The sequence below is a fragment of the Saccopteryx leptura genome, chromosome 2 (assembly GCF_036850995.1).
Source record: "Saccopteryx leptura isolate mSacLep1 chromosome 2, mSacLep1_pri_phased_curated, whole genome shotgun sequence".
NCBI classification, from domain to species: domain Eukaryota; kingdom Metazoa; phylum Chordata; class Mammalia; order Chiroptera; family Emballonuridae; genus Saccopteryx; species Saccopteryx leptura.
Genome location: NC_089504.1, coordinates 258787783 through 258813738, shown reverse-complemented (window position 1 = coordinate 258813738; position 25956 = coordinate 258787783). Strand labels below are relative to the sequence as shown.

The 25956-nt window shown below is 44.9% G+C and overlaps 1 protein-coding gene, 1 long non-coding RNA gene and 10 other non-coding genes across 17 annotated transcripts in view; 11 read left to right on the top strand and 1 right to left on the bottom strand.

Moving 5' to 3' along the window:
- The first annotated feature begins 48 nt into the window (after window positions 1–48).
- LOC136395952 (uncharacterized) lies at window positions 49–8909 on the top strand. 3 transcript variants are annotated; one of them, XR_010749411.1, is made up of 12 exons: window positions 49–146; window positions 1026–1079; window positions 1273–1307; window positions 1508–1545; window positions 1875–1906; window positions 2232–2272; window positions 2552–2595; window positions 2749–2778; window positions 2972–3023; window positions 4070–4089; window positions 4270–4311; window positions 8845–8909. It is a non-coding gene; the product is annotated as an uncharacterized lncRNA (long non-coding RNA). The 3 variants fall into 3 exon arrangements; XR_010749410.1 differs by lacking the exon at window positions 8845–8909 and adding an exon at window positions 4484–4556; XR_010749409.1 differs by lacking the exon at window positions 8845–8909 and having other exon boundaries at window positions 4270–4556.
- Window positions 368–447, top strand: LOC136396044 (small nucleolar RNA SNORD74). Its single transcript, XR_010749474.1, has one exon. It is a non-coding gene; the product is annotated as a small nucleolar RNA SNORD74 (small nucleolar RNA).
- Window positions 1141–1202, top strand: LOC136396180 (small nucleolar RNA SNORD75). The gene has a single exon (XR_010749582.1). It is a non-coding gene; the product is annotated as a small nucleolar RNA SNORD75 (small nucleolar RNA).
- On the top strand, window positions 1360–1442 carry LOC136396002 (small nucleolar RNA SNORD24). Its single transcript, XR_010749438.1, has one exon. It is a non-coding gene; the product is annotated as a small nucleolar RNA SNORD24 (small nucleolar RNA).
- LOC136396172 (small nucleolar RNA SNORD77) lies at window positions 1735–1802 on the top strand. The gene has a single exon (XR_010749577.1). It is a non-coding gene; the product is annotated as a small nucleolar RNA SNORD77 (small nucleolar RNA).
- On the top strand, window positions 2091–2154 carry LOC136396047 (small nucleolar RNA SNORD44). The gene has a single exon (XR_010749477.1). It is a non-coding gene; the product is annotated as a small nucleolar RNA SNORD44 (small nucleolar RNA).
- On the top strand, window positions 2414–2479 carry LOC136396173 (small nucleolar RNA SNORD78). Its single transcript, XR_010749578.1, has one exon. It is a non-coding gene; the product is annotated as a small nucleolar RNA SNORD78 (small nucleolar RNA).
- On the top strand, window positions 2819–2908 carry LOC136396012 (small nucleolar RNA SNORD79). The gene has a single exon (XR_010749445.1). It is a non-coding gene; the product is annotated as a small nucleolar RNA SNORD79 (small nucleolar RNA).
- LOC136396051 (small nucleolar RNA snR60/Z15/Z230/Z193/J17) lies at window positions 3069–3148 on the top strand. The gene has a single exon (XR_010749481.1). It is a non-coding gene; the product is annotated as a small nucleolar RNA snR60/Z15/Z230/Z193/J17 (small nucleolar RNA).
- Window positions 4128–4205, top strand: LOC136396043 (small nucleolar RNA SNORD47). Its single transcript, XR_010749473.1, has one exon. It is a non-coding gene; the product is annotated as a small nucleolar RNA SNORD47 (small nucleolar RNA).
- LOC136396008 (small nucleolar RNA SNORD81) lies at window positions 4345–4419 on the top strand. Its single transcript, XR_010749441.1, has one exon. It is a non-coding gene; the product is annotated as a small nucleolar RNA SNORD81 (small nucleolar RNA).
- Window positions 8910–9204: 295 nt separating the features above from the next.
- DARS2 (aspartyl-tRNA synthetase 2, mitochondrial) overlaps window positions 9205–25956 on the bottom strand; it is a 30716-nt gene continuing 13964 nt past the window's right edge. For 3 of the 4 annotated variants that reach the window (XM_066371533.1, XM_066371535.1, XM_066371536.1), the window contains 10 exons: window positions 25496–25602; window positions 24041–24110; window positions 22947–23126; window positions 21508–21615; window positions 19963–20025; window positions 15777–15929; window positions 13551–13769; window positions 13310–13420; window positions 10546–10621; window positions 9205–9419 (listed from right to left, as the gene is read on the bottom strand). In XM_066371533.1, the coding sequence (XP_066227630.1) occupies window positions 9205–9419; window positions 10546–10621; window positions 13310–13420; window positions 13551–13769; window positions 15777–15929; window positions 19963–20025; window positions 21508–21615; window positions 22947–23126; window positions 24041–24110; window positions 25496–25602 (1302 nt within the window). The remainder of the gene's footprint in view (window positions 9420–10545; window positions 10622–13309; window positions 13421–13550; window positions 13770–15776; window positions 15930–19962; window positions 20026–21507; window positions 21616–22946; window positions 23127–24040; window positions 24111–25495; window positions 25603–25956) is intronic. The other variant, XM_066371534.1, reaches the window with a different exon arrangement.

Genomic DNA, 25956 nt, shown 5'->3' with positions numbered 1-25956 from the left:
TGGCTGGAGAGGAGGAGTCTGAGGGAGGAGAGTGGGAGGGGCTCAGGCGCAGGCTGGCAGGAAAACTGCGTCATGACGTAATAAAATCCTTATATACCGGCGCCTGGGCGCCATCTCGGTCTTTCGAGGAGGGAAGTCAGTATTTGGTGAGTTTGCATTGTATTTTTGGTTGCTAAATGGGTTCTTGGCTCCAGGCTTGCTGATTGTGGCAACTAAAGTCGCCCTAAACTGGCTGGTATTTCTAAGCTGGTCGTGAGCCTTCGCTGGACCCACAGGATGAGGATTGTAGAAGATTGCGCGTTGAGGGCGGGCTCGACATATACTCACTCGGGTGGTTTGGCCTACCTGCGGGAAAACCTCGGCTCGCGTGCTCTGCCTCTGATGAAGCTAATGTTGGTAGGGACATCTGAGACTGTTGATGAATGCCAACAGCTCTGATGGCGGCGCATGCCGAGTCACTGAGTGGGCCTTTGTTAATAACCAGGAAAGCGGGCCACTGAGATAATCCACGTGGTTCTCCCAAGTGGCTGCATTCCGCAGTGCAGTATTATTTCTGTCGGTAGTTCCTTTTTTTAAAAAATTCTTTTTATCTTTTAAAGCATTTTAATTTTATTTTGTGACAGAGTCAAAGAGAGGGCAAACAGAAAAGTGGAGAGATGAGAAGCATCAATTTTTCGTTGCGGCACCTTAGTTCATTGATTGCTTTCTCATATGTGCCTTGACCCCGGGCTTCAGCAGACTGAGTGACCCCCCTGCTCCAGTCAGCGACCTTGGGCTCTAGCTGGCGCGACCTCAGGGTCTTGAACTCCTCCGCGTCCCGGTCCAATGTTCTATCCACTGCGCCACCGCCCGGTCAGGCTTATTTCCGTCGGTGGTTCTTAATCTTAGCTGTGCAGTGGTGTCTTTACAAGACAAGTGCACCCATTACAGTCATGAAATAGTGTTGTAAATAACTTGCATAGGAGATACGAAACGACATAAATGCCTCATTTAAAAAAAATAAACTAAAAGCATAATCTCCCTAGGAATGATGCTAGGCACGAGTACAATGTGGCTTTGGATGGCGTCCCTTGGGACAGGTAAGAAATGGGTAAATACAGTGGGAAGAATGGAATTTGCTTAGATGTGGTCTTTTTGTTAAGCCTGTGATGGTTTAAGAGTAGTGGACAGAAGGGATTTCTGAAAAATTCTATTCTGAGGCTTAAGTGTTTATGAGATTCATGTTTTATGTGTCTGCACAGGATGTTTCATTGGTTATTTGTCTTTTTTTAGTTCTGTGCCAAAGGAATGAGAAAACGGCTGCGGGGGTAAGTTTCTGAAGTTCCCCTCACGGAGGGATAGGTTGAAAGTCCTCTAGTGTGCCACAATGATGACATTTTATTTGCTACTCTCGACTGTGAGAATGACGAGAATTTTTACCACCAGTAGTCTTAACTGAGGCACGCAAAATGGTGGTTTAGAGAAAATAAAGATTTCACCTAAGTTGACATGAAATTTTTCTTTCCAGGTCCTAAAGCGCATCACACTTTTGCCATGGATAGACAGGTGAGAAAACTTTCTTGAAATCCTCTTATACTTTGAATTTACCCAATACTCTTCAATTACTCTTAAGGGATTGCAAATTGCCAATTCTGTGCTGATATTTAGGGTTTTCCTCCTTCCCTTTGAACATGTGTGCACTCTGATACTTGTGTACCCTGATACTTAACTATTAGGTGACACCTGAAGAAACAGATACTGTGATGTTTGCATAGTTCAGCAGATGGATTCCTGAAGAGATAGACCATTTGTCTGATGTGTCTGGTGTAAAACTTTTGCTGGTAATCGCATAACCAGAGTACCACTACTAAACCTGACTTACTGTTTTTTTGTAGGCACTAGAAAGAACTAACTGGAAGTTAAAACGGTAGGTAAAATTATAATTAAACATTGGTAACTGGACAAGTTCAGCAATGCCACTGGTGACTTGGGGGTTGCCTCCTAATGCACAGGAAACTCTCACTTTAGAGGGGTTAAATGGTGTGCTAAGTGCACCATATGCAGATCCTTGTCCTGTTCCCTTACTAAGATGTCATGATTTGTAAAAGCAGCCTGTATGATGATAAGCAAATACTGACTGAACATGAAGGTCTTAATTATTAGCTCTACCTGATTTTGGGCATTTTTTTAGGATTGTGAGGGAAGAAATTAATCTCTGGATATTGTAAAACTACTCTTATTTCTTATCTTAGGTGGACCTGAGTCTGTCATATCTGAACTGGCTTTGTATTTGGTAAGTATCAGTGTTTAAAAACATTCTAATAGGCTCAAAACTTACTGAAAATGCAGTGCTTAACTATCAAAATACTAATACTTATGTCCTGTGTTTGGTTTGTGAGTGTATGTTAATGAACTCATGCTTTGAATGGGGTTTTTGTAATGATGTTGATCAAATGTCTGACCTGAAATGAGCATTGTAGACAAATTTAACACTGAAGAACCCTGTGACAAATAACACCGAACCAAGAATTGAATGATTTTCGACATTGATTATGCGCTGTTTCATTTCTAGCTGAGCTGTTGGATATGCACTGATCTGTGGATGGCATGCTTGGGGTAAGACATGAAAGCAGTTTCTGGCTTCTGATAGACAGGTTTCAATTACTGCTGAACCGGGCTTGTCTTAGTAATTGTTGACTAGTGTTTCCTGGTGGTGCAAAGACGTGGACAGTTTTGAGAAATAGTCTAAAGACATACTTTGTCTTTCAGGTGCAGATATTGAAGATAAAAATAATAAAGGTATATATTTTATTAATCTCAGCTAGTTTACTAAGTAAGATGCTGTTAGTGATGATTTTTTAAAATTAAAAAACAGATGGGAATCTCTCTGAAAAAGAATGAAGATTCTTTTAAAAAAACTGAAACAGTACCTGGGAAACTTGAGAAGTTTACCTATAACTACCTGTTGCTAAATTTGGATAAATTCTTGCAGGTGTGAAGAGTTGGGTTGACCACAAGGCCTGGAGCAAGAGTTTTAAGCAAAGGTATAGTAGTTTCAAGTTTGGTTTTTGATGTGAAGTGGTTTGAAGCCGATACAGTGATGATAACATAGTTCAGCAGACTAACAGTGATGAGTAACACTGTCTTTCGCTCCTATCTGATGTATCTGGCTGCAACAATCATTTATAATCTTAAAAAATGGGGACTGGCCATTGCCCCACAAAAACATTCAGGGGTTTGGGTAACTAATATGTCATGCAAATAAATGTGCTCTGTGGTATTAATTAAAGGACTAACTCACATTTGGAGAATCTAGATGGATAAAATCTCCCCACCTGGTAAATCTAGATTATACCAGAATTACTTAGCTGTCTTTAACATTATTTTAACAAAAAAAAAAATTCCATTGAGAGAGGGAAGGGTGGAGAGAAATATCAACTCATTCCACTCAGTTCTGTTTAGTTGTGCACTCATTTATTCTCATATGTGCCCTGACCAGGATTAGACCAGTGGGTGCACCTAGATGATGCTTTATCCACTGAGCAACATGGCCTAGGCCTTAAAAATGTTAATTTTGATTTATTAAAACATTTTTACTTAACTGATTTTAGGGTGAGGGAAACATTGATTTGTTCCACTTGCTGTGTTCATTGGTTGGTTCTTGTATGTTCCCTGACCAGTGATCACTTACAACCTTGACGTGTTGGGGCGATGCTCTAACCAACTGAGCTAGCTACCTATCCATGGCTATTAATTGGCTTTATTTTTTAACTCATTAAATATAATATTTCACTGATTTACAGCAAAATCTGACAAATTAGTTACTATCCACCTTGTAATTAGACACCCATCAAAATCCAACCACCAGAGTGAGCCTTTTGTTCAAATTAAGAACCTGCAAGGACACATTGTTACCACCCAAAGTCCATAGTTCCCACTAGGGTTCATTCATGCGCAAAATGTATGATGGAGTCGTTACCATTGTACTATTCAAGATAGGTTTGCTTGCCCTGTGTTATTTTTTCAAAAGTTAATGGAAAATGAGGGCAAATTTCTAATGAAATGTCCATATTTCCCCATCTTCAAACAGGCAGACCTGAAGATTTCCAGGTAAGGCAGTTTTTGTTATTTATATTAAGTTAGAATGTAACCAGTGATGTGATGATTCTGCCAAATGAAATAGAATGATATCACTCATAAAACCGTTCCATTTTGATTCTGAGGTTACTTTAGTAACAAGCATCACTCCAGCTCTCTTTGCTAGCATTAACCTGTACTCTTTGCTTTTAGGTGTTTATGACAGCAGCCATGCAGCTGACGACTGGGTGAGAGGTAAGCCTTGAAACTGTCAGTGCTGTTTTATTCCAGAATACATGATGATCACCCCAGCTTGAACTCTCTCACTGATTACTTGATGATGTTAAAAGATCTGATATTCTGTGTACTTCAAATACCATTCCAATTGAAATGGGGAAATGTGACTAAAATGGCTGTTTTCTTGCAGGCAGCTGGATGGATGGATGTTCATGGGATAGATGATCAGACAATTTTGAATTTTAATAAATTTTTATAAATCATTTGGTCAAGTCTGTTTATTTCAACTTAATGGGATGAAGGAAAGAAAATAGGACAATTCTTTGTAAGTAAGAGCTACCAATGGCGCTAGTGTCACTGAATAAAGCCAGTTGGTGTTTCTACATGTACCTCATAGGATATCTGGATTTGAAATTGCAGTTTATGCTGAGTAAATGACAGCCCTTCCTCGATGTCCCCTTGGTGTCCAAAGTGGGCAGTTGTGAACCATGAAAACATGAGCCCATGCAGATAAAATTACATAGAAAAGCATGTGTTCTTAATGTGCGATAACTAGGAAGTCCACTTAGAACAAATTCCACCAGTGGGTTGCCAGTCAATTACTCCTAAGACACCATTAATTCGTTGGCTTGCAGCACTGAAAGCCTAGTCAATAGCAGTTTCAGCTCACTTTCTAATTTAGCACTCAGAGCTGGAAGTCTGCAGTATAATTTTTAACAGGACTTCCATGTAGGATAGCTAAAAATTGAATATGCAAATCTGAATCTGGATGAAAATGGCCATCCCTTTTCTCAGATTAGGCGCTTTTGCTTAAGGTGAGCTTTGAGCCTTTCATGGTGTGAGGAAATACTGTTTTAAGTTGTTAGCTCTAGCATTGACTCCATACATTGAAGTTTCTTTTAACTTCTTGTGCAGGACAACATAAGCATCCACATCATTTCAGTCCCAGTCCCTACTCAAATGCCCCCCAACATTGCCTGAGACCCTGTATGAAGTGGGAGCCTCCCAACTACCACTAGTCCTTAGTTTGTCCATGTTGCTCTGTTGTGTTAGAATGTTTCCAAGCTCATTTAGTTGGTGGTTATATTTATTGAAAGAAGGCAAGATAGGTGAAATCTTAGAGAAGTCTTGGTGATCAGATGCTAAAAGGCTGAAGAGAAGATTGGATTTTGAAATGAGTTTCTAAAGATGCAGCCAGCAAGTACCTCATGAAGGTCTGTGGCCTGGGTGACAGCAGCTGGGGCCAGTGGAGACTGCCCGTAATGGATGACTGATAAACAGTGGATTTGGATTAGATGAACTACAAGCATTAATCTTTAGTCTTTTTAATAAAAGAGATGTCTTGAGTGGTTACTATATGTTGTGTTTTAATCATTCTAATGATAGCAAATTAGGAACTATCCATTTTACAGATAAATAAACGGGATAAAGAAACAGGCCATGAAAGTAATAGTCAACATACAGCAACATGGAATATATTCCAGGATTTCTGGGAAAGAGCTAAAGCCAGTATAAAGACTAGACTAGATGGCAGGAGTACTGGTCCTGGTCTGCAAAGTTCCAATGGTATAGTTGGGAGGGGGAGAAGCTGGCTTGACAACATTGGGGAGGATTTTTGAACATAAACTATCCAAAAGTGGGCCTGACCTGGACAGAAAAATGGAAAGTTGGGCTAATGTCAGATGTCATTCTAGGTGCCTGTAATTTTTGTGACCTGTCACAGGAGAAGGCATGAGAGAAGGGTGTGTAAAGTGCTGTTGGGGTACTGGGAGTACCTAGAGTCAAGAGCCCAACATCTGAAGTGCAGAAGGCTAACACATGCACTCATTGTATGACTTAAATGTGTAACTATTCACGTAGATATCTAATACTGCTATTTCTCATATCTGGTTATGTTAGGAGTCGCCTCCTCCAGAAATAAGAGAATCCTTATGGTGAGATGCTGAACAAAAACCAAGGAATGTGATCAGTGTCACAGTTCTGGTTCAGAGGGGAATTCTGGGAAAAGAGCAGCTGTATACATTCAATGTTTTATTCAGCCAAAAGCCTAAGAGCATAAGGCAGGCCTGTCAGGTTCATCGTCTTACACAGAGATACGGTTCATACGAATTCTGATGCTGATAACTGTCCATGTAGCTGGCAGCTGCTTACCTACTTTGTTTTAAAAACTTGCAACACAAGGAAAAAAAAAACTTGCAACACAAGATTTGTCTAAACTGCCTAGGAGGTTGGGGTTTGGATTTGAAATAGAGTTGGCTTCCAATTTATAATTACTTTGCTTTTCAAATTGCTGGTTATCGTTCAACTTGATTATTCTTTAATTTTTGAGAGTTTAAAAATTCCACCTCAATGATCTAAAATAGTGGCATGTCCCTGGATTTCAGAATAAACGTTTTTTCCTTTGACAGGCGTGAAGAAAAGTTGAGTGAGCTGCCAACACAGGCTTCCTTGACTTGGGGTCCTGGGGCTTTTGGTATTTGTAGCCTGGGCTGTGTTCTGTAACTCGTTCCAGCATAGAGAGACAGTATTTTGATCAGAATGAGGCTCTAAAGAATGAATAGTAAGTTTATTATATTTACAAGTTAGGTAACATCCATGTGGGATAAGTGGATGTAAAATTGCACTTTCCTACCCAAAAGGCATCTGGAAATCCCACCGAGAAAGGGTAGGCAAAGTTGGATCTCCTTACCAGGAGAACCCTGCTGGCAAGGACGTTTCTGGCTCCAAGGTCCACCCACAGATGGGGAGAGATGGTTGAGGGCCAACCTTGGGAATACTCCATCTAATGGGGAACATCTTTCTGAAGTAGGGAAGAACATGGGCACTCCACAGCGCACTGAGCCTCAGAAATTAGACCTGCAAGTGAAGCTGCTTTTACTTTCAAATAGACTACAGTACTGCATCATAGAGCACTGAGAAAAATAGGCAGGGGTTATAGGCTGATGCTTGGTATTCATAAATTAGAAAGCAAAAGTGAAGAGAATGTAAGAATAATTTCATTTATCAAGGCTTTCTACCCATTTTATGATTATTAATCAAAAGCTTTTATTCCTTTTTTTTTTTTTTGTATTTTTCTGAAGCTGGAAACGGGGAGAGACAGACAGACTCCCGCATGCGCCCGACCGGGATCCACCCGGCACACCCACCAGGGGGCAATGCTCTGCCCTTTGCAACCAGAGGCACTCTAGCGCCTGGGGCAGAGGCCAAGGAGCCATCCCCAGCGCCCGGGCCATCTTTGCTCCAATGGAGCCTCGGCTGGCTGCCGGAGGGGAAGAGAGAGACAGAGAGGAAGGAGAGGGGGAGGGGTGGAGAAGCAGATGGGCGCTTCGCCTGTGTGCCCTGGCTGGGAATCGAACCTGGGACCTCTGCACGCCAGGCCGACGCTCTACCACTGAGCCAGCCAGCCAGGGCCCAAAAGCTTTTATTTCTGAACAGAACATACAACAAAATCACAATGAGTTTCAGTGTTTACCTACACAGGAGGTTGGTCTAAGATCACATTCTCAATAAAATTGAGGGAAAGGTACTTAGGGGTTAATTGTTAAAAAATATATAAACAATGTAACACTGGCTAATAAATTTACTGTTTTAATCAGTTTAATCTTTTTTTTTTTGTATTTTTCTGGAGTTGGAAACGGAGAGGCAGTCAGACAGACTCCCGCATGCACCCAACCAGGATCCACCCGGCACGCCCACCAGGGGGCGATGCTCTGCCCATCTGTGGCGTCGCTCTGTTGCAACCAGAGCCACTCTAGCGCCTGAGGCAGAGGCCATGGAGCCATCCTCAGCACCCGGACCAACTTTGCTCCAGTGGAGCCTTGGCTGTGGGAGGGGAAGAGAAAGAAGAAGGAGAGGGGGAGGGGTAGAGAAGCAGATGGGCGCTTCTCCTGTGTGCCCTGGCCGGGAATTGAACCCAGGACTCCTGCACGCCAGGCCAACGCTCTACCACTGAGCCAACCAGCCAGGGCCATTAAGTTTAATCTTAAATTATAAAATACGTAGGTATTTACGTATCTTGTTACAGTTGGGCAGAGTCTTACACTGTCTTTCAAAGCATTTTCACTCATTATTCCCACATTCTCTCCTTGGACTGTGGCAAGAAGAGTGCTGTGGGCCTGACCTGTGGTGGCGCAGTGGATAAAGCGTTGACCTGGAAATGCTGAGGTCGCCAGTTCGAAACCCTGGGCTTGCCTGGTCAAGGCTCATATGGGAGTTGATGCTTCCAGCTCCTCCCCCTTTCTCTCTCTCTGTCTCTCTCTCCTCTCTCTCTCTCTCTCTGTCTCTCTCTCGCCCTCTCTCTCCTCTCTAAAAATGAATAAATTAAAAAAAAATAAAAAAGGAAAAAAATAGTTTAAAAAAAAAAAAAGAAGAGTGCTGTGTGGCGGCCAGGGTAGGTACTGTCTGCGTCTCATGTGAGCAGGAAGGCTAGGCAAGGATGGAACTCGCTCAAGGTGAAGCAGTGACTAATAAGATTCTGTGAGTTTCATTTTGGTGCTGTTGCTTCTCACAATTATTATGTTGATAGTTGAAATATCTCTGTCCAATTTATAGGTTTAAACTGACTCCTCCATCAACTCACCAGTCTAAAGGAGCAACATTTCCTCACATTTCACACATGATTTGATTAATCTGTCCCAAGTAAACCTATCTGGGTATGAAAAACATGATTTGGAAATAATTAGCCATTATATTATTCCAACAAAGAGCCACCTTTCACACCTCTCCAAGTAAAAAGAAACTTCAAGAAAGTCCCAAACAAAAAATGCTAACATGTTATCAAGTCAAGATTGGATACCTTCTGTTTCTTCATTGTTCTGAAGACTGGAGTCCTTCCACCTGAAGACGTGTCGGATCTGCGGCAGAACTCCATATCTGATTTCAGCCTTGAAGAAGAGGATGAAACTCAAAAGCTCAGCTTTCTGGATGCTGTGGTTGATTCAGTGAGTTCTTTTCTGCCCCCGAGCCTGTTGGCCAGGAGACCTGGATATGATAGGGCTTCAGGTCCTCAGGAGGGACAAAATCCGGGGCACTGCTCAGGAGGTCATGCCCCCGGAAGGACTTTGGGAAGGCTATGACGTCTCTGATGCTTGATGCTCCGGTGACAAGGCAGATCAGTCTGTCTAACCCTGTGAGTCAAATACAGAGTTAACAGATGAGAACGTAATCTGAGATTGGAAGTGACTTAGTTTTCCTATAAAATAGGTTATAGAAAAATTTTAAATAAGAACCTTAAAAAGTTGCAGCCAAGCGTAGTTCAATGCCTTTTTAGAGAACTTTTGTGTGTTTGAGAGGTTATTTTCTCTCATTTTAGACAAATGCTCAGGACAGTGACAATTAATGAATGAGTCCTCAGCAAGGGGCTCACTAAAGGCTGAAGAGGGGACTTAAAGAACACAGAAGGAGGTCCCTGCGGTTGATGATCCACAATCTGGGTGAGCTTTCTAGCAGTTCTCACACCCTTGATACAAGCAGCAGGGTGAAGATCCTCGCCGTCATTTTGGCCCTGGTTTGTTCCTATGTTCCCATGCTGACAGCTAGGCAGGGCTTCGCAGACTCCTACTATTACGTTTGAGCCCAGGAATTTGAGCAATGTTGACTTAAAACCAAGCAGTGCCCTGGCCGGTTGGCTCAGCGGTAGAGCGTCGGCCTAGCGTGCGGAGGACCCGGGTTCGATTCCCGGCCAGGGCACACAGGAGAAGCGCCCATTTGCTTCTCCACCCCTCCGCCGCGCTTTCCCTCTCTGTCTCTCTCTTCCCCTCCCGCAGCCAAGGCTCCATTGGAGCAAAGATGGCCCGGGCGCTGGGGATGGCTCTGTGGCCTCTGCCCCAGGCGCTAGAGTGGCTCTGGTCGCAACATGGCGACGCCCAGGATGGGCAGAGCATCGCCCCCTGGTGGGCAGAGCATCGCCCCTGGTGGGCGTGCCGGGTGGATCCCGGTCGGGCGCATGCGGGAGTCTGTCTGACTGTCTCTCCCTGTTTCCAGCTTCAGAAAAAAAAAAAAAAAAAAAAAAAACAAGCAGTAACACTTTATTTAAAAAATCTTTCAAATGCAAGTTACCAGTAAAGTTTTAGTGTTATAACTGGTAAAATATATTTTTAAAATATATTATTGAAATTCTGTAGAACCTCTGGGCTCACCCACTACCTTCTTTACTCGCCTTAGCTGCGAGCCCCCAAACCCCGCCTTAGGCTGCAGCCCAAATTTGAGACAGTGCAATGGAAGGAAATTTGACTTGTAGGAGGGATTGTTTACCTAAGGCAATTCCTCCATGAGGGGGCGCCCCGGAATCTAAGGCCTGCAGCAGGTGGGAGAGCAATCTCACATCTTCCTGAAATCCAAGAGAGAATTCATTTACATAGCCACTAAGCATCACAGTCTGCTTAGGTTAGGAGCAAAAGGGAAAGTAAAGATGAGTGAAAGACCTCAGGGGTTTATGGTTGAGCAAGATGAAGTGACCACTCGCAGGAAAAACCTGCTGAGAAACACCTGGCACAGGGGACATGGCCATTATTCACTGAGAATGCAAATAGTAAGACTGATAGATATGTGTATTCCAAACTGCCCTCTTGATGTTCCGCTTTATCTGACAGACCTCACTCTTACTGGACTATTGCCCCTGAGACAGAGGAAATTCCAAAAAGCTGACAAGCCGCCCCAAGGAGGGGCTCTGGACATACCAGGACTTTTGATTCAACACCCACATGCTTGAAGCCCCCCAAGGAGGAGCACTCTGGACATACCAGGACTTTTGCCTCAGTATCCCCTCAGGCTCTCCCAAACACTATATAACTCGCCCCTAGTCTGTAACCCGGTGCACTTCTCCTGGAGGAGTGCCCCAGCAGGTCTTTCTCCTCTAATAAAGCCTGCACATCTGGTGATGGAGTGCCCTCTCATTCTTACAAAGACCAAGCAGGATATGGAAAGGCAGGATGAAAGCAGGGAGCTGTCCTATTACACGGACCAGGGAGGACATCAGGAAGCAACAGTGTCAAATGCTGGCTGGAGGTAGGAGAGCTTGAGGGCCAAGGACAGGCCACTGGCTTTGGTGAGTGCAAGTGACAAGTGGGGCAGTGTATACAGAAACTTTGAAAGTGTCTGGAAGTGATTCTCCAGCCAGGCTCAGCCCAGAACCGAGCAGGGAGCTTGCGGGAGCAAATGCCAAAGCCTCACACTTTTAGCTTTTTATTCAGCTGGTCTGCTATGCAGATGTGGGGGTTTTGTTTTTAACGCCTTCCAAGTGACCCTATTCTAGCGTGCAGCGGGGCCGGGAACCTCAGGTATGCAGGGGAGAAGCAGAAGTAATGTTTTCTGACTAGTGAGAAACTTGAGAATGAAAAGAATGGGAAAAAAAGGGGGCTAGCAAAGGGATGACTGGGAGCTTAGACTCAGGGGAGCAAAGATAGGGGAGTCCACTATGCCCTCAATGCTAATGGGAGTTGTGTCTTGGTTCTCCAACCCTGCTCTCAACAGTTGGGTTCTGTCAGTGCACGCCGCCCCGTGAGTGAGCGTGATCTCTAAGAATCAGACTGCACTGGATCCTTTCCTTCCCGAAACCTGGCCCAGCCTTTTCCAGGATCACCAACAAACTGCAGTCTCAGCCCATCTGTACAGACTCTTCAGGACTCTAACCCCGCGCTCTCTCACTAAAGCCCACCCCCTACCGCAGATAAAGCTAAGGAACTATCAATGGCATAAAGCCCTTCCACAACTCCCTCCCTCTCTCTAGCATATCAGCATTTTCGGTCATTCCATCATTTAGGAGGACAGGAGCTTGGGATCAAGAGCTACCCCACTGGATCCAAATCCTGACTGCTCACTTCTGTGCCGGTGTGACTTGGGGCAAATTAAGTGGTCCCAGGCTCTCAGCTATAAAGTGGGCAGAATAAGGGTACTTATCTCAAAAAGTGACCACGTGAATTAAGTATATTAATGCCTGGCATACAGTCAGCACTAATAAACAGCTATTATTTACTTTTTTTTAATTATTTTTATTATTTTTAAATATATTTTTATTTATTTTTTATTTTATTTATTCATTTTAGAGAGGAGAGAGAGAGGAGAGAGAGACAGGGGGGAGGAGCTAGAAGCATCAACTCCCATATGTGCCTTGACCAGGCAAGCCCAGGGTTTTGAACCGGTGACCTCAGCATTTCCAGGTCGACGCTTTATCCACTGCGCCACCACAGGTCAGGCTATTTACTTTTTTTATATACAAAGACAGGGAGAGAGTCAGAGAGAGGGATAGATAGGGACAGAAAGGAATGGAGAGAGATGAGAAGCATCAATCACCAGTTTCTCGTTGCGAAACCTTAGTTGCTCACTGATTGCTTTACCACATGTGTGCTGACTGTGGGGCTACAGCAGACTGAGTAACCCCCCGCTAGAGCCAGCAATCTTGAGCCAGCTGGTGAGCTCTGCTCAAAGCCGGCAACCTCAGGGTCTCGAACCTGGGTCCTCCACATCCCAGTCGGACGCTCCATCCACTGCGCCACCGCCTGGTCAGGCACTATTATTTACTTTTCAGTCTTACACTAAAGGTAGGACAATAAGCCTCTTCTGTCATATATAGTGAACCCTCCATTCATAACCAATTTAACAAACAAGACAACAAGAAAAGGCCAGGTTAGAAGACGGCTTTAGGCCTGACCAGGTGGTGATGCAGTGGACAGAGCGTCGGACTGGGACGCGGAAGACCCAGGTTTGAGACTTCGAGGTCGCCAGCTTGAGCGCAGGTTCATCTGGTTTGAGCAAAGCTTACCAGCTTGAGCCCAAGGTCGCTGGCTTGAGCAAGGGGTTACTCGGTCTGCTGAAGGCCCATGGTCAAGGCACATATGAGAGAGCAATCAATGAATAACTAAAGTGTTGTAACGAAAAACTGATGATTGATGCTTCTCATCTCTCTCTGTTCCTGTCTGTCTGTCCCTGTTTGTCCCTCTCTTTGACTCTCTATCTCTGTAAAAATAAATAAATAAATTAAAAATAAATAAATAAATAAATAAATAAAAGATGGCGTTACCTTCAGCAAAGTTTCCAGGATGTAGCGCTGGAGCTGTGCGTCGTGAATCCGGATAGAGCCACCTCCTATCTCATTGCCGTTTAAAACCAAGTCATAGTGTTGGCTACGGACCTAGAAGATTCAGTCTTTAGAGAATGCTAACTACTGACAACCCCACACCACCTCTGGGGTGTCCAGACCTGGGTCAGTTCTCTGCTTTTGTTCCCACATTTCCTTTTACTTGCAACTCCAGATATGGTACCTTTTCGGGCTCAGTGTGTAGGAGGTGGATGTCGCTGGGGTGGGGAGCAGTAAACGGGTGGTGGGCTGACACCAGCTCCCTGGGGTTCTCCTCCTTGGGAAGGAAGAGTGGGAAATCCACCACCCAAAGGAAAGAGAACAGAGCTGGGTCACGGAGTACCACTCCTCTTGCTTCTAGAAGGTCAGCACACTCCAGTCGTAACTTTCCCAACGAAGAGCACTGTGGACAGAAGATGCGAATACTGGGTCAACTGCTGGGCAGGGCAGTCGGCAAAGGACATGATCTGCACCCTACAGCCAGGCCTTCCCTGAGAGGAGCAGCTGGGTAGCAGGAGATACACTAAGCTTCTCAGGAGACAATGGTCTAAAACAACCTGGCGGCGGCTTGGCCAAGAACGCTGTCACACTCAGCGACTGGGTGATGGGGAACACAGGTATCAGCTCGATGGGCCTGGGTGTGAATCTCAGCTTGCTATTAACTACTCTGCACGCTTTTCCATGGTGAAATGGAGTTCAAAGTATCTGCTCCAGGTGGCCGTGGTGACGATTCAGTGAGATGAGGGTGCAGGGTGATGGGCACACATTCCGATGATGACTTCCTAGTGCTCCTGAGGCTGTGCTGAGAGCCTGGCATGTGGCCAGTGTTCACTAAGTGCTCACTGCTGTGAGAAAGGCCGTGTGGGTTACGGGTTCACTTAAGAGTCTGACTTTGGCCTGACCAGGCGGTGGCGCAGTGGGTAAAGCGTCGGACTGGGATGCGGAAGACCCAGGTTCGAGACCCCGAGGTCGCTGGCTTGAGTGCGGGCTCATCTGGTTTGAGCAAAAAGCTCACCAGCTTGAGCCCAAGGTTGCTGGCTCAAGCAAGGGGTTACTCGGTCTGCTGAAGGCCCGCGGTCAAGGCACATATGAGAAAGCAATCAATGAACAACTAAGGTGTTGCAACGTGCAATGAAAAACTAATGATTGATGCTTCTCATCTCTCCGTTCCTGCCTGTCTATCCCTCTCTCTGACTCTCTCTCTCTCTGTCGCTGTAAAAGAAAAAAAAAAAAAAAAAAAAGAGTCTGACTTTGGGGACCAGACTTTGAGAAAAAAATCTGGCTCCTCCAGATTTAGGAAAAAAAATCTGGTTCCTTCACTTCCCACAATTGCGTGTAGCCAATTTTCAACCTCCGAGCCTTGGTTTTCTTTTTTTTTTCTTTTCTTTTTTTTTGTATTTTTCTGAAGCTGGAAACGGGGAGAGACAGTCAGACAGACTCCCGCATGCGCCCAACCGGGATCCACCCAGCACACCCACCAGGCGGCGACACTCTGCCCACCAGGGGGCGATGCTCTGCCCCTCCGGGGCGTCGCTCTACCGCGACCAGAGCCACTTTAGTGCCTGGGGCAGAGGCCAAGGAGCCATCCCCAGCGCCCAGGCCATCTTTGCTCCAATGGAGCCTTGGCTGCGGGAGGGGAAGAGAGAGACAGAGAGGAAGGAGGGGGTGGGGGTGGAGAAGCAAATGGGCGCTTCTCCTATGTGCCCTGGCTGGGAATCGAACCCGGGTCCCCCCGCACGCCAGGCCAACGCTCTACCGCTGAGCCAACCGGCCAGGGCCAAGAGCCTCGGATTTCTGATCTTTACAATGGGAACAGGTCAGTACCTCCAGACCTTTCCAGTACATGTCCAGTAGTCGTTTGACTGCCGGTTTTGTATGTTTTACAATAATGTCTACAGCTAAATCCAGTCTTCTGTGTAACTCCTGAAGAAAGGTAACAGCCAGCGCCTGGTGGTATTCACCGCCTCCCAGCGGCTGCTCCTGAGGAGACCCACCATGGCATCATCGGGCTGGGGCCTCCACCGGCCCTGCAGCCCTCTGGCAGTCTGGTCTGTCCCTCCACATTTTCAGGAATGCATTATGTGCAAAAGTTAGTGACAGACAGCCCAGTTTTCCTAATTTGCAAAAACCTGAAAACGAAGATATATTTTCACAGTTGCACTGTGAGTACCAGCAGCTTTCCTAATCAGAGCCAGAGCTGGTCTGTGAGCAATGCCTGTGGAGGCTGGTGGCTTGTGAAAACTATTTCTATACAGTGCATTATAAAGTGCCGAGAGAGTTATTCTTATAAAAACTCATACCGCATAGCTCCCGTTTATGAACTTGACAGTCAATTTCAAATATGTACGTGTGCGCAGGAGAGGAGGGTGTTCAGCCCCTGCAGCACAGAGTTTGGGGGTGACTTCCTTACCACACTCTCGTGCTCCCCGGCAGTTAGCAGGACCATGTCCTCCTCCTGGGTCTCCATTCGTCTGATCAGCCCCAACCCTTGTTCCTCCATCACAACCTTAGCAACTGGAGAATTCCAGTTCCTATTGGCTTCTGGGAACACAGGTAAGACTTCCTATGAAAAAGAGAAAGACTCATTAATATATATTTTTAAAGTGGAATTGTATTGGCCCTGGCCGGTTTGCTCAGTGGTAGAGTGTCGGCCTGGCGTGCAGAAGTCCCGGGTTCGATTCCCGGCCAAGGCACACAGGAGAAGCACCCATCTGCTTCTGCACCCCTCCCCCTCTCCTTCCTCTCTGTCTCTTTCTTCCCCTCCCACAGCCAAGGCTCCATTGGAGCAAAGATGGCCCGGCCGCTGAGGATGGCTCCATGGCCTCTGCCTCAAGTGCTAGAATGGCTCTGGTTGCAACAGAGCGATGCCCCAGATGGGCAGAGCATTGCCCCCTGGTGGGCATGCCAGGTGGATCCCAGTTGGGCACATGCAGGAGTCTGTCTGACTGCCTCCTCGTTTCCAACTTCAGAAAAATACAAAAAAAAAAAGAATAAAGAGAATGAAGGGTCAGGAGGGATGTCAGCAAATGAGAGATTTCTGCATATTTTTGGCAGATTGCAGGTGAATGAAATATGAATGACTGAACAAGCAAGATGTACAGAGCTCTGGCCCAGAGAACAATGGAGTGGCCTCAGTGTACAAAGTCACCGATCCTACCCTGCAGCATGCCAGGGATGCTCAGGATTCTTTCAAAGCTTTGGGTCCCTAGGGTGATGGCCAGTGGGCCTGCTGTTCCCCCTAATCTGAACCTAACCACTTACAAAGCCCTTCTAGGGACTCTGTGCTCCTAACAAGATTTTTTTTTTCTAACCAGATTTTTCAATGCTGCATTCTTAAATATGTATAACCAACAATCACTGCACAATGAAGAAATCCTGCAGTTAAAAAAATAAAAAACAGGCCCTGGCCAGTTGGCTCAGTGGTAGAGCATCGGCCTGGCATGCAGAAGTCCTGGGTTCGATTCCCAGCCAGGGCACACAGGAGAAGCGCCCATCTGCTTCTCTACATCTCCCCCTCTCCTTCCTCTCTGTCTCTTTCTTCCCCTCCCGCAGCCGAGGCTCCATTGGAGCAAAGATGGCATGGGCACTGGGGATGGCTCCATGGCCTCTGCCTCAGGTGCTAGAGTGGCTCTGGTTGCAACAGAGTGACACCCAGATGGTCAGAGCATCGCCCCTGGTGGGCACGCCAGGTGGATCCCGGTCGGGCGCATGTGGGAGTCTGTCTGACTGCCTCCCAGTTTCCAGCCTCAGAAAAATACAAAAAACAAACAAACAAAAAAACCCAAAAAAACCCAAACAAACCCACAACCAAGATAAGAAAGAACCCAAGAGGAAAGAGGTAATTTAGTCATGAGAAAAAGACTTAAACCTCAAAGGTACTCACAAACATATTTTATCAATAAAACCAGAATAAAATGCAATGACAAGAAACAAGGAAGATTTACTAGGAAATAAAACTATGATTGCTAAAAAAAAAAAATTCAACAAAAGCATTGAACAAATCTCCCAGAAAAATAAAAAGTCAAAGAAAATGATGGGAAAGGACAGAGGAAAAAAAAAGAGAGAGAGAGAGACACATCTAAGTTACAAAAAGAGGTCCAACATACAACTAAAATAATCCCAAAAAGAAACACTAGAGAAAATGATGACGTCAAAATAATTGATAAAGAATTTTGCACAGCCTGACCAGGCGGTGGCGCAGTGGATAGAGCATCGGACTGGGATGCAGAGGACCCAGGTTTGAGACCCCAAGGTCGCCAGCTTGAGCGCGGGCTCATCTGGTTTGAGCAAAAGCTCACCAGCTTGGACCCAAGGTCGCTGGCTCAAGCAAGGGGTTACTCCATCTGCTGAAGGCCTGTGGTCAAGGCACATATGAAAAAGCAATCAATGAACAACTAAGGTCTCGCAACAAAATACTGATGATTGATGCTTCTCATCTCTCTCTGTTCCTGTCTGTCTGTCCCTGTCTATCCCCTATCCCTCTCTCTTTCTGACTCTCTTTCTGTCCCTGTAAAAAAAAAAAAAAAAAGAATTTTGCACAGATGAAAGACATCAACCTCAGGGTATCAAAAGGGCCCTTCAAGTGTGCAACATACTGAAAAATGATCCAAAACTACACAAACTGAAGTTTCAGAACATTAAGAATCAGGAGGTTGAAAGCTTCTAAACAAAAATAAATTCATACAATCATCAGAATTCTCATCAGTAACAGCAGATACAGGAAGAAAGCGATGTCTTCAACAAGCTAAGAGTGTGCTGTTTCACAGTGCTCACCAGACACATGCAGCTGTTTACATTTAAATTAAAATGAAATGAAATTCAAAGTTCAATTCTTCAGCCACACTAGCCATATTTTGAGCATTCAAGAGCTACACTAGCTACTGGCTACCACACTGGGTGATGCAAGTAGGAAATGTTTCCTTCATTATATAAAGATCTATTGGACAATACTTGTCTGAAGGGCTGTGACGGCCAATTGAGAATTTTATACCAAGCCAAATTAGTAACCAATTGTGAGGTTTTGAACATAGAGACATTTTTTGACCTGTAAGGTTTCAGAAAGTTTCTCTCACATACTTTCTTAGTTATCACTTGAGGATATAGATACTGCCACATAAATAAGAAAGAAGAGCTGAAGCCAGAAAGAGTGGCTTCCACTCAGAGGACGAATGAAGAGAAAGTCCAAAAAGACAGCTAGTTGTGGGGAAGGTACAGAGGGACGAGGTCAGGCCTGGGTCTGTGAGCCTCAACTCTCATTGTAGTTGGGCCCTGGCCAGCTGGCTCAGTGGTAGAGCATCAGCCTGGCATGTGGATATCCTGGGTTCGAGTCCTGGGTCAGGGCACACAGGAGAAGCGCCCATCTGCTTCATCCCTCCCCTTCCCACTTTCTCCCTCTCTCTCTCTCTCTCTCTCTTTCTGCTCCTCCTGCAGCCATAGCTCAACTGGAGTGAGCTGGCCCCACAGGCGCTGAGGATAGCTCCATGGCCTTGTCTAGGGCGCTAAGAAGAGCTTGTTACTGAGCAATGGAGCAACGCCCCAGATGGGCAGAGCATCGCCCCCTAGTGGGCTTGCTGGGTGGATCCTGGTTGGGGTGCATGTGGGAGTCTGTCTCTGCCTCCCCTCCTCCCACTGAATTAAAAAAAAAAAACGTGTGCCCTGGTCGGTTGGCTCAGTGGTAGAGCATTGGCCTGGCGTGCAGGAGTCCAGGGTTCGATTCCTGGCCAGGGCACACAGGAGAAGCGCCCATCTGCTTCTCCACCCCTCCCCCTCTCCTTCCTCTCTGTCTCTCTCTTCCCCTCCACAGCCGAGGCTCCATTGGAGCAAAGATGGCCCAGGCGCTGAGGATGGCTCCGTGGCCTCTGCCTCAGGTGCTAGAATGGCTCTGGTCACAACAGAGCGATGCCCCAGATGGGCAGAGCATCGCCTCCTGGTGGGCATGCCGGGTGGATCCCGGTCGGGCGCATGCGGGAGTCTGTCTGACTGCCTCCCTGTTTCCAGCTTCAGGAAAAAATAAAAATAAAAATAAATAAATAAATTCACTGGCCAGCCTCCAGATTCCCACACAGAACCTTGGCAATGATAATACTGTATAGCGTGGGGGAATTTAATATAATGTATCTATAATAACTCACTGCATTTTTTTAAAATTAAAATGATTTCTTAGAATTATACCCAGGAGTAAGATTAAATTTAAAAATAAAAAGGAAAAGTAGAATGATCTGAAATAATAAGTCCCTCAAAACTAATGATAATGAGACTGACTTGTGATGGCGCAGTGGGATAAAGCATCGACCTGGAACGCTGAGGTCGCCTGTTCGATACCCTGGGCTTGCCTGGTCAAGGCACGTATGGGAGTTGATGCTTCCTGCTCCTCCCCTTCCTTTCTCTCTCTCTCTCTCTCTCTCCTCTCTGAAAATTGAATAAATAAAAGATCTAACCCGCCCCCCCCCCAAAAAAAACTAATGATAATGAGGCAGTCCTGGCCTGGCAAAAAAAACCCCAAAAAACTAATGATAATGAAAGAGCTCAAGCAATTATTAGTTACAAACATTGAATCCCTAGGGACAGGAAAGAAACTGCTTTAATGTACTCCTTACCTGATCAAAATGGTCGGCTGCAAATTTCCGAATGGACTCAATGTCTTTCCTTTTTAAGTATTTCTAATGAAAGAAAATCAAAGTAAACTCATCAATAGGACATTTAGCTTCACACACATATTTACGATACTAAATGGATACAAATATCTTGTATGTCTTTCCATCACAATAGTAGGATTCAGTAAAAATTTAATTTCTGTGCCAAATTGAAAAATTTTAAAGCCTGCTACATGGCTTACTTTTTTCCAAATATGCAGGTCTCACTGGGAATAGCTGTGCACATATTCCATGTAATATGCAGGATAAATGTTCAAAATGAATCATTACATCTGAGTTGTGATAGAAAATAACTTTCAGATGAAGAAGAGGATTCAGAATTTAATTATTTCAGGTCTTTTAAAATCTTTATGTCCTACTTTTTGTAAATTATCTCGATATCTTTTTAAAAATATTTTATTTATTGATTTTAGAGAGGAGAGAAAGAGGAGGAGGAGTGGGAAGCATCAACTCAAAGCAGTTGCTTCCCGTATGTGCCTTGACCGGGCAAGCCCAGGGTTTCAAACTGGCAACCTCAGTATTCCAGGTCAATGCTTTATCCACTGCGCCACCACAGGTCAGGCTCAATATCTTTCTAGGTGAGACACATCATCATAATATTCAGGGGCCACTTAACTAGGTATGGGAGATACACAAAGGTGGAAACAGGGTTCACAACCCAGCAGGTCTTATAATTGACGTGGGGAAGAATGGACATCCTCAAACTGAAGTAAATAATAATAACAAGCAATATATGTTATACAGAGCTTCCTGAACACACTTATGACTGGACTAGAATATGAACATCAAATTACTTTCCACTGAACATATGAAGTGAATAAAAAGTAATAAGACTGAATTCATATCCCCATTTTGAATATACTTAATAATATGCTGATGTATCTGAATGAATAATCTTTCAAAATAGTCATGTTCTTTTTTTTTTAAATTATTTTTATTTATTCATTTGAGAGAGAGAGAGAGAGAGAGAGAGAGAGAAGGGGGGAGGAGCAGGAAGCTTCAACTCCCATATGTGCCTTGACCGGCAAGCCCAGGGTTTTGAACCGACAACCTCAGCATTCCAGGTCAACGCTTTATCCACTGCGCCACCACAGGTCAGGCAGTCATGTTCTTCAAGAACCAACAAGCAAAGGTTATGATGGATAACCCTTTGGACAAACTGAGGCTGGAGATAAAATAGGAATATGATTTTACACGGATCACTGGTGGAAATGACCCCGAATGAAGCAGGTGTATTTATAGCACTGTAGGGAAAGGGGGAAGCTCTAGATCTTCAGTATAAATGCAGTCATCAGGTTTCACTGTCCTCTGTTAAACTTTACATAAAGATATAGATTCCTTTTTTTAAAGACAATTTTTATGAGTTTATTTCAAAAGAGATTGTTTATTTAAAGAGATTGTTCTTTCTGAAGTTCAGACGTGCCTATGTTGAGCGTATTTATTCCCCACATATAGGTTCTAGAGAAAACACAACTGTGCTTCGCTCACCACTCCTTCGGGGACACGTATGGCTTTGGCGCTTCCCTGGGGTTGACTGAGTGCATCTCGAAGAAATCCAGCTCCTGTATTTCTGAACATATCACTGACATCTACAATCTGGAAAATGGGTAAAATAAAAAGGGGGCAGGTAAAACATTTTACAAAGATTTTAAAGAAAGTACGTAGATCTTGTTGGAATCTATAGAGTGCATTCATGGAGTGTTTCTCATGGGTTGGGCACTACGGCAAATGTTAACGTATTTTTCATTAGTATTAATTAACTTCATCCATAAAACAAGGGTATGAGAGATTATGCTGATTTAATAAATGAGGAAACCAAGGCACAGAGAGGGCAATAACTTGCCCCAGATGACACAGCTAGCAAGGGGCAGAGCCAGAACTGAAGCAGCTGGACTTAAGAACCGGGTTCCATATTCCGAAAGAAGAAACAGGAGGTAAGCTGGCAGCGGGGAGTAGGCACTTCCGGCTTTCTGTGCATTCTAATTTTTCATTCTAAGAACTGAGCATTGCCAACTCAGAGATCAGGCAGAACTCAGTTTCTAAGGAATCTGCACAGAAATGTCACCAGCATCACAGAGGCAAAGGGCTGTTGCTCTCTAAGAGCAAATAATGCGGGCTCACTAGTGGAAACGGCCACGCAAATTCTACCCTGCCCCTTAGTTACGTATGTACCGATCTTCATAATTTGAATAAATGTTTCCATGTGTTTGGGTTCTCTCTCTCTTTTTTTTTTTTACAGGGACAGAGAGTCAGAGAGAGGGATAGATAGGGACAGACAGATAGGAATGGAGAAAGATGAGAAGCATCAATTATCAGTTTTTCCTTGCGACAACTTAGTTGTTCATTGATTGCTTTCTCATATGTGCCTTGACCGTGGGCCTTCAGCAGACCGAGTAACTCCTTGCTTGAGCCAGTGACCTTGGGTCCAAGCTGATGAGCTTTGCTCAAACCAGATGAGCCCGAGCTCAAGCTGGTGACCTCAGGGTCTCGAACTTGGGTCCTCCGCATCCCGGTCCGACGCTCTATCCACTGCGCCACTGCTTGGTCAGGCTGTTTGGGTTCTCTTAAGACCACAGAAAATAAGCCTTAATCACTTGCCTTCCAGGTACTAATTAGCTTAATAAAAACTGAAGAGGAAAGAACAGGGTTTTTTTTCCCCCTTCAAGTTACTCTTTGTGTCTATATGATTAATAACTTGTCAGTAATACAAACTTTATAGCAACGACCTTGGTCTTTGGAAATGGGTTTGGAACACAGTAGGCAAAGAAAAGTGCTGTAATGCTAACACGCTAGTATCCCCCTTGCTGTAGCTCTGGAACCACACAGTAACGAGCTCAGGTAACAACAAAAAATATGACGTAACAGGTGTGTGTAACTGGTTGTGTATTTGGGGGCAGAGACCTGGAAAACTGAAGGGTTACTAATACCTTCATTCCAAAGCGAGTGTCGGGTTTGTCAGTTCCGTAGCTGGCTAATGCCTCAGCAAAAGTCATAGACGGAAAAGGGACCCCCACAGGACCTTTGTCACTGGGCCAGGAATATTGGAGCAAACCCTCAATTAGACTCCGGATCCCGGTCTGGTCTACAAAAGACATCTCTATGTCAATCTGAAACCAAATAACATACAGAAACTAATTTGAACAGCTACAATATCAATAGGTACATATTTATATATTTCTCTGGTTTTAAGTTACCGTAGGATTCTGGACATAATTACTAAGCATGCGCAGGAGGATAACTATTATTGTATGTTTGTTTTATGTCAGGCACTGTGCTAATGCTTTACAGCCATCATCCAGCTTGCTCAGTTTCCACGACTACCTCAAGGCTTGTGGATCAGAGCGGCTAAGTTACTTGCTCATGTCTGTGTCGTCAGGAAGTAGTAAAGCCAAACCTGATCTAAGTCTGTCTACCTTTAAAGCTTATGATTTTTGTGCTTTACCACACTGATTAATGTGCTATCAAACAGTAACCAAATCATAATAGCTCTGATGAGTCCACAGACTAGACCAATTAAAAGTCAACACACAGAATTGTAGTTTTTAATGTACAAAAGATGTTGTAAAAACTTTATCATGACCAGTAAGACATGGTGGGAATCTCTGGCATCCCTTAGTACAGGGGTCCCCAAACTTTTTACACAGGGAGCCAGTTCATTGTCCCTCAGACCGTTGGAGGGCCGCCACATACAATGCTCCTCTCACTGACCACCAATGAAAGAGGTGCCCCTTCCATAAGTACAGCGGGGGCTGGATAAACGGCCTCAGGGGGCCGCATGTGGCCCACGGGCCATAGTTTGGGGACACCTGCCTTAGTGGGTGGCCATACGCCTTATAAAAAGGACACAAGAAATAGATAAAAAATTAAATGATGCCTCAGCTGCACATTAGTTTCATTAAATATCTGATGGATAAAACATAATGAAAAGAAAAGGATGTGTGATTGCTGTCCTGGTCTGGGAATGGTTGGCTGTAGCAAGGCTGAGTGAGAGAGAGAGAGACAAGGGAAGGTAGCTGTGCACCTGAGTAAACTCAGGCTGTCTGTCCGGTCTTGAACCTTCATCCCGATAGCATCTGGCCACCTGAAAATATCTGCAATGGAAATACAGCATTAACTGAGGCATGCTTCTAATAAGACATACACACGTTTCCCCAAAAATTCATGGCAGTGCAGGCTAGAAGATAAATTAATAATACCTAATGGGCATATAAGAAATTTAAAAATTCTTTATGATGCTGTAATCTAATCAGATACATAGCTGACCCACGAGAACTGAACTATTCTCTACACTGTTTTAGAAGTACACAATGGCACCGCTGACTATCCATGTATTAGACAGGCATGCAAGATGCCTCTACATACAGACTCCTGCTCTGGCCAAACTGCACTAGTCGCTGCCCCGTGAACACGCCCAAGCTCCCCTGCGCTGTGCCGCTCAACTCTCATTTTCCTCCACTGCGATGCAGCTGTCCCAGGAGGCCCAGCTCATAAAGTTGTTATTTCCCCAAACAACATAATTTCAAACCTCTTAATACCTACTCTGCAACTCTCAACATACTTGTCTTTGGTTTATGTCCCAGTGGTTTATCTACTATCCTATTCTATCTTACGAGAGTCATGATCACCTTGAGAGCAGAGCCTGTTCTTTTCTGTTTGGAATCCCCTGCCATGTCAACAAGCACAGAGCCTGCACCTGGCGGCCACCCAATAACTCTTTTTTTTGTATTTTTCTGAAGTTGGAAATGGGAAGGCAGTCAGACAGACTCCCGCATGCGCCCGACTGGGATCCACCCGGCACGCCCACCAGGGGGCGATGCTCTGCCCATTTGGGGCGCTGCTCTGTTGCGAATAGAGCCATTCTAGTGCCTGAGGCAGAGGCCACAGAGCCATCCTCAGCGCCCGGGCCATCTTTGCTCCAATGGAGCCTCGGCTGCGGGAGGGGAAGAGAGAGACAGAGAGGAAGGAGAGGGGGAGGGGTGGAGAAGCAGATGGGTGCTTCTCCTGTGTACCCTGGCCAGGAATCGAATCCGGGACTCCTACATGCTAGGCCGACACTCTACCACTGAGCCAACAGGCCAGGGCCCAATAACTCTTTACTAAGGAATGACTACAAAGTTTTAGGGTATTTTTCACATATTTTCCAAACTCTCATACATTTTCTAAACTTCTTAAAATATTTATTTATTGATTTTAGAAAGAGAACACAGGAGAGAGGGAGGGAGAGAGAGAGAGAGAGAGAGAGAGAGAGAGAGAGAAACATTGATTTGTTTTTCCATTTATTCATGCATCCACTGGCTGATTCTTGTATGTACCCTGTCCAGGGATTACACCAGCAACCTTGGAGTACTGGGATGATGCTCAAACCAACTGAGCTACCCAGCCAGGACCTACCCTTTTTTAAGACAACTTCTTTTCCTTTTCCCCTTCCCCTCCCACTTTTCCTTTCCTGACAACTACTAGCATAAAGAAAGCTCACCTGTCTAAACCACCAACCATCAGAAGCTGCTTAAACTGTTGTGGACTCTGAGGGAGAGAATAGAACTTTCCAGGTTCCCTGGATGGTATTACAAACTCTTTTGCACCCTTTTAATGAGAGACAGAGAGGAGACATTATTAAAAAACAAAGTCACAAACTTGTAAAAGTTGGTGGGTCAGTTCATTGATGTAATTAACTGAAGAGCAAAGTCCCCATGATGACAGAGGTCATTTCTTGTTCATCCTGAATTAAAATATGCTGGAACCCCAATGCAAATCCAAGGACTGGGGAGCGTGTTAGGTCCTGGGGCTAAAACCTGTGAACCCCTTTTAAGTGAATAACATTGAGACCCAGAGGACACAGAGCTAGCGGACATGGTCGGACCTGGTTCAATGAGCTGCTGTACCCAAAGCAGTAGGTGTGACCTCTGTCCAGCCCTGAGTCCTATCTTTTCTCCTAGA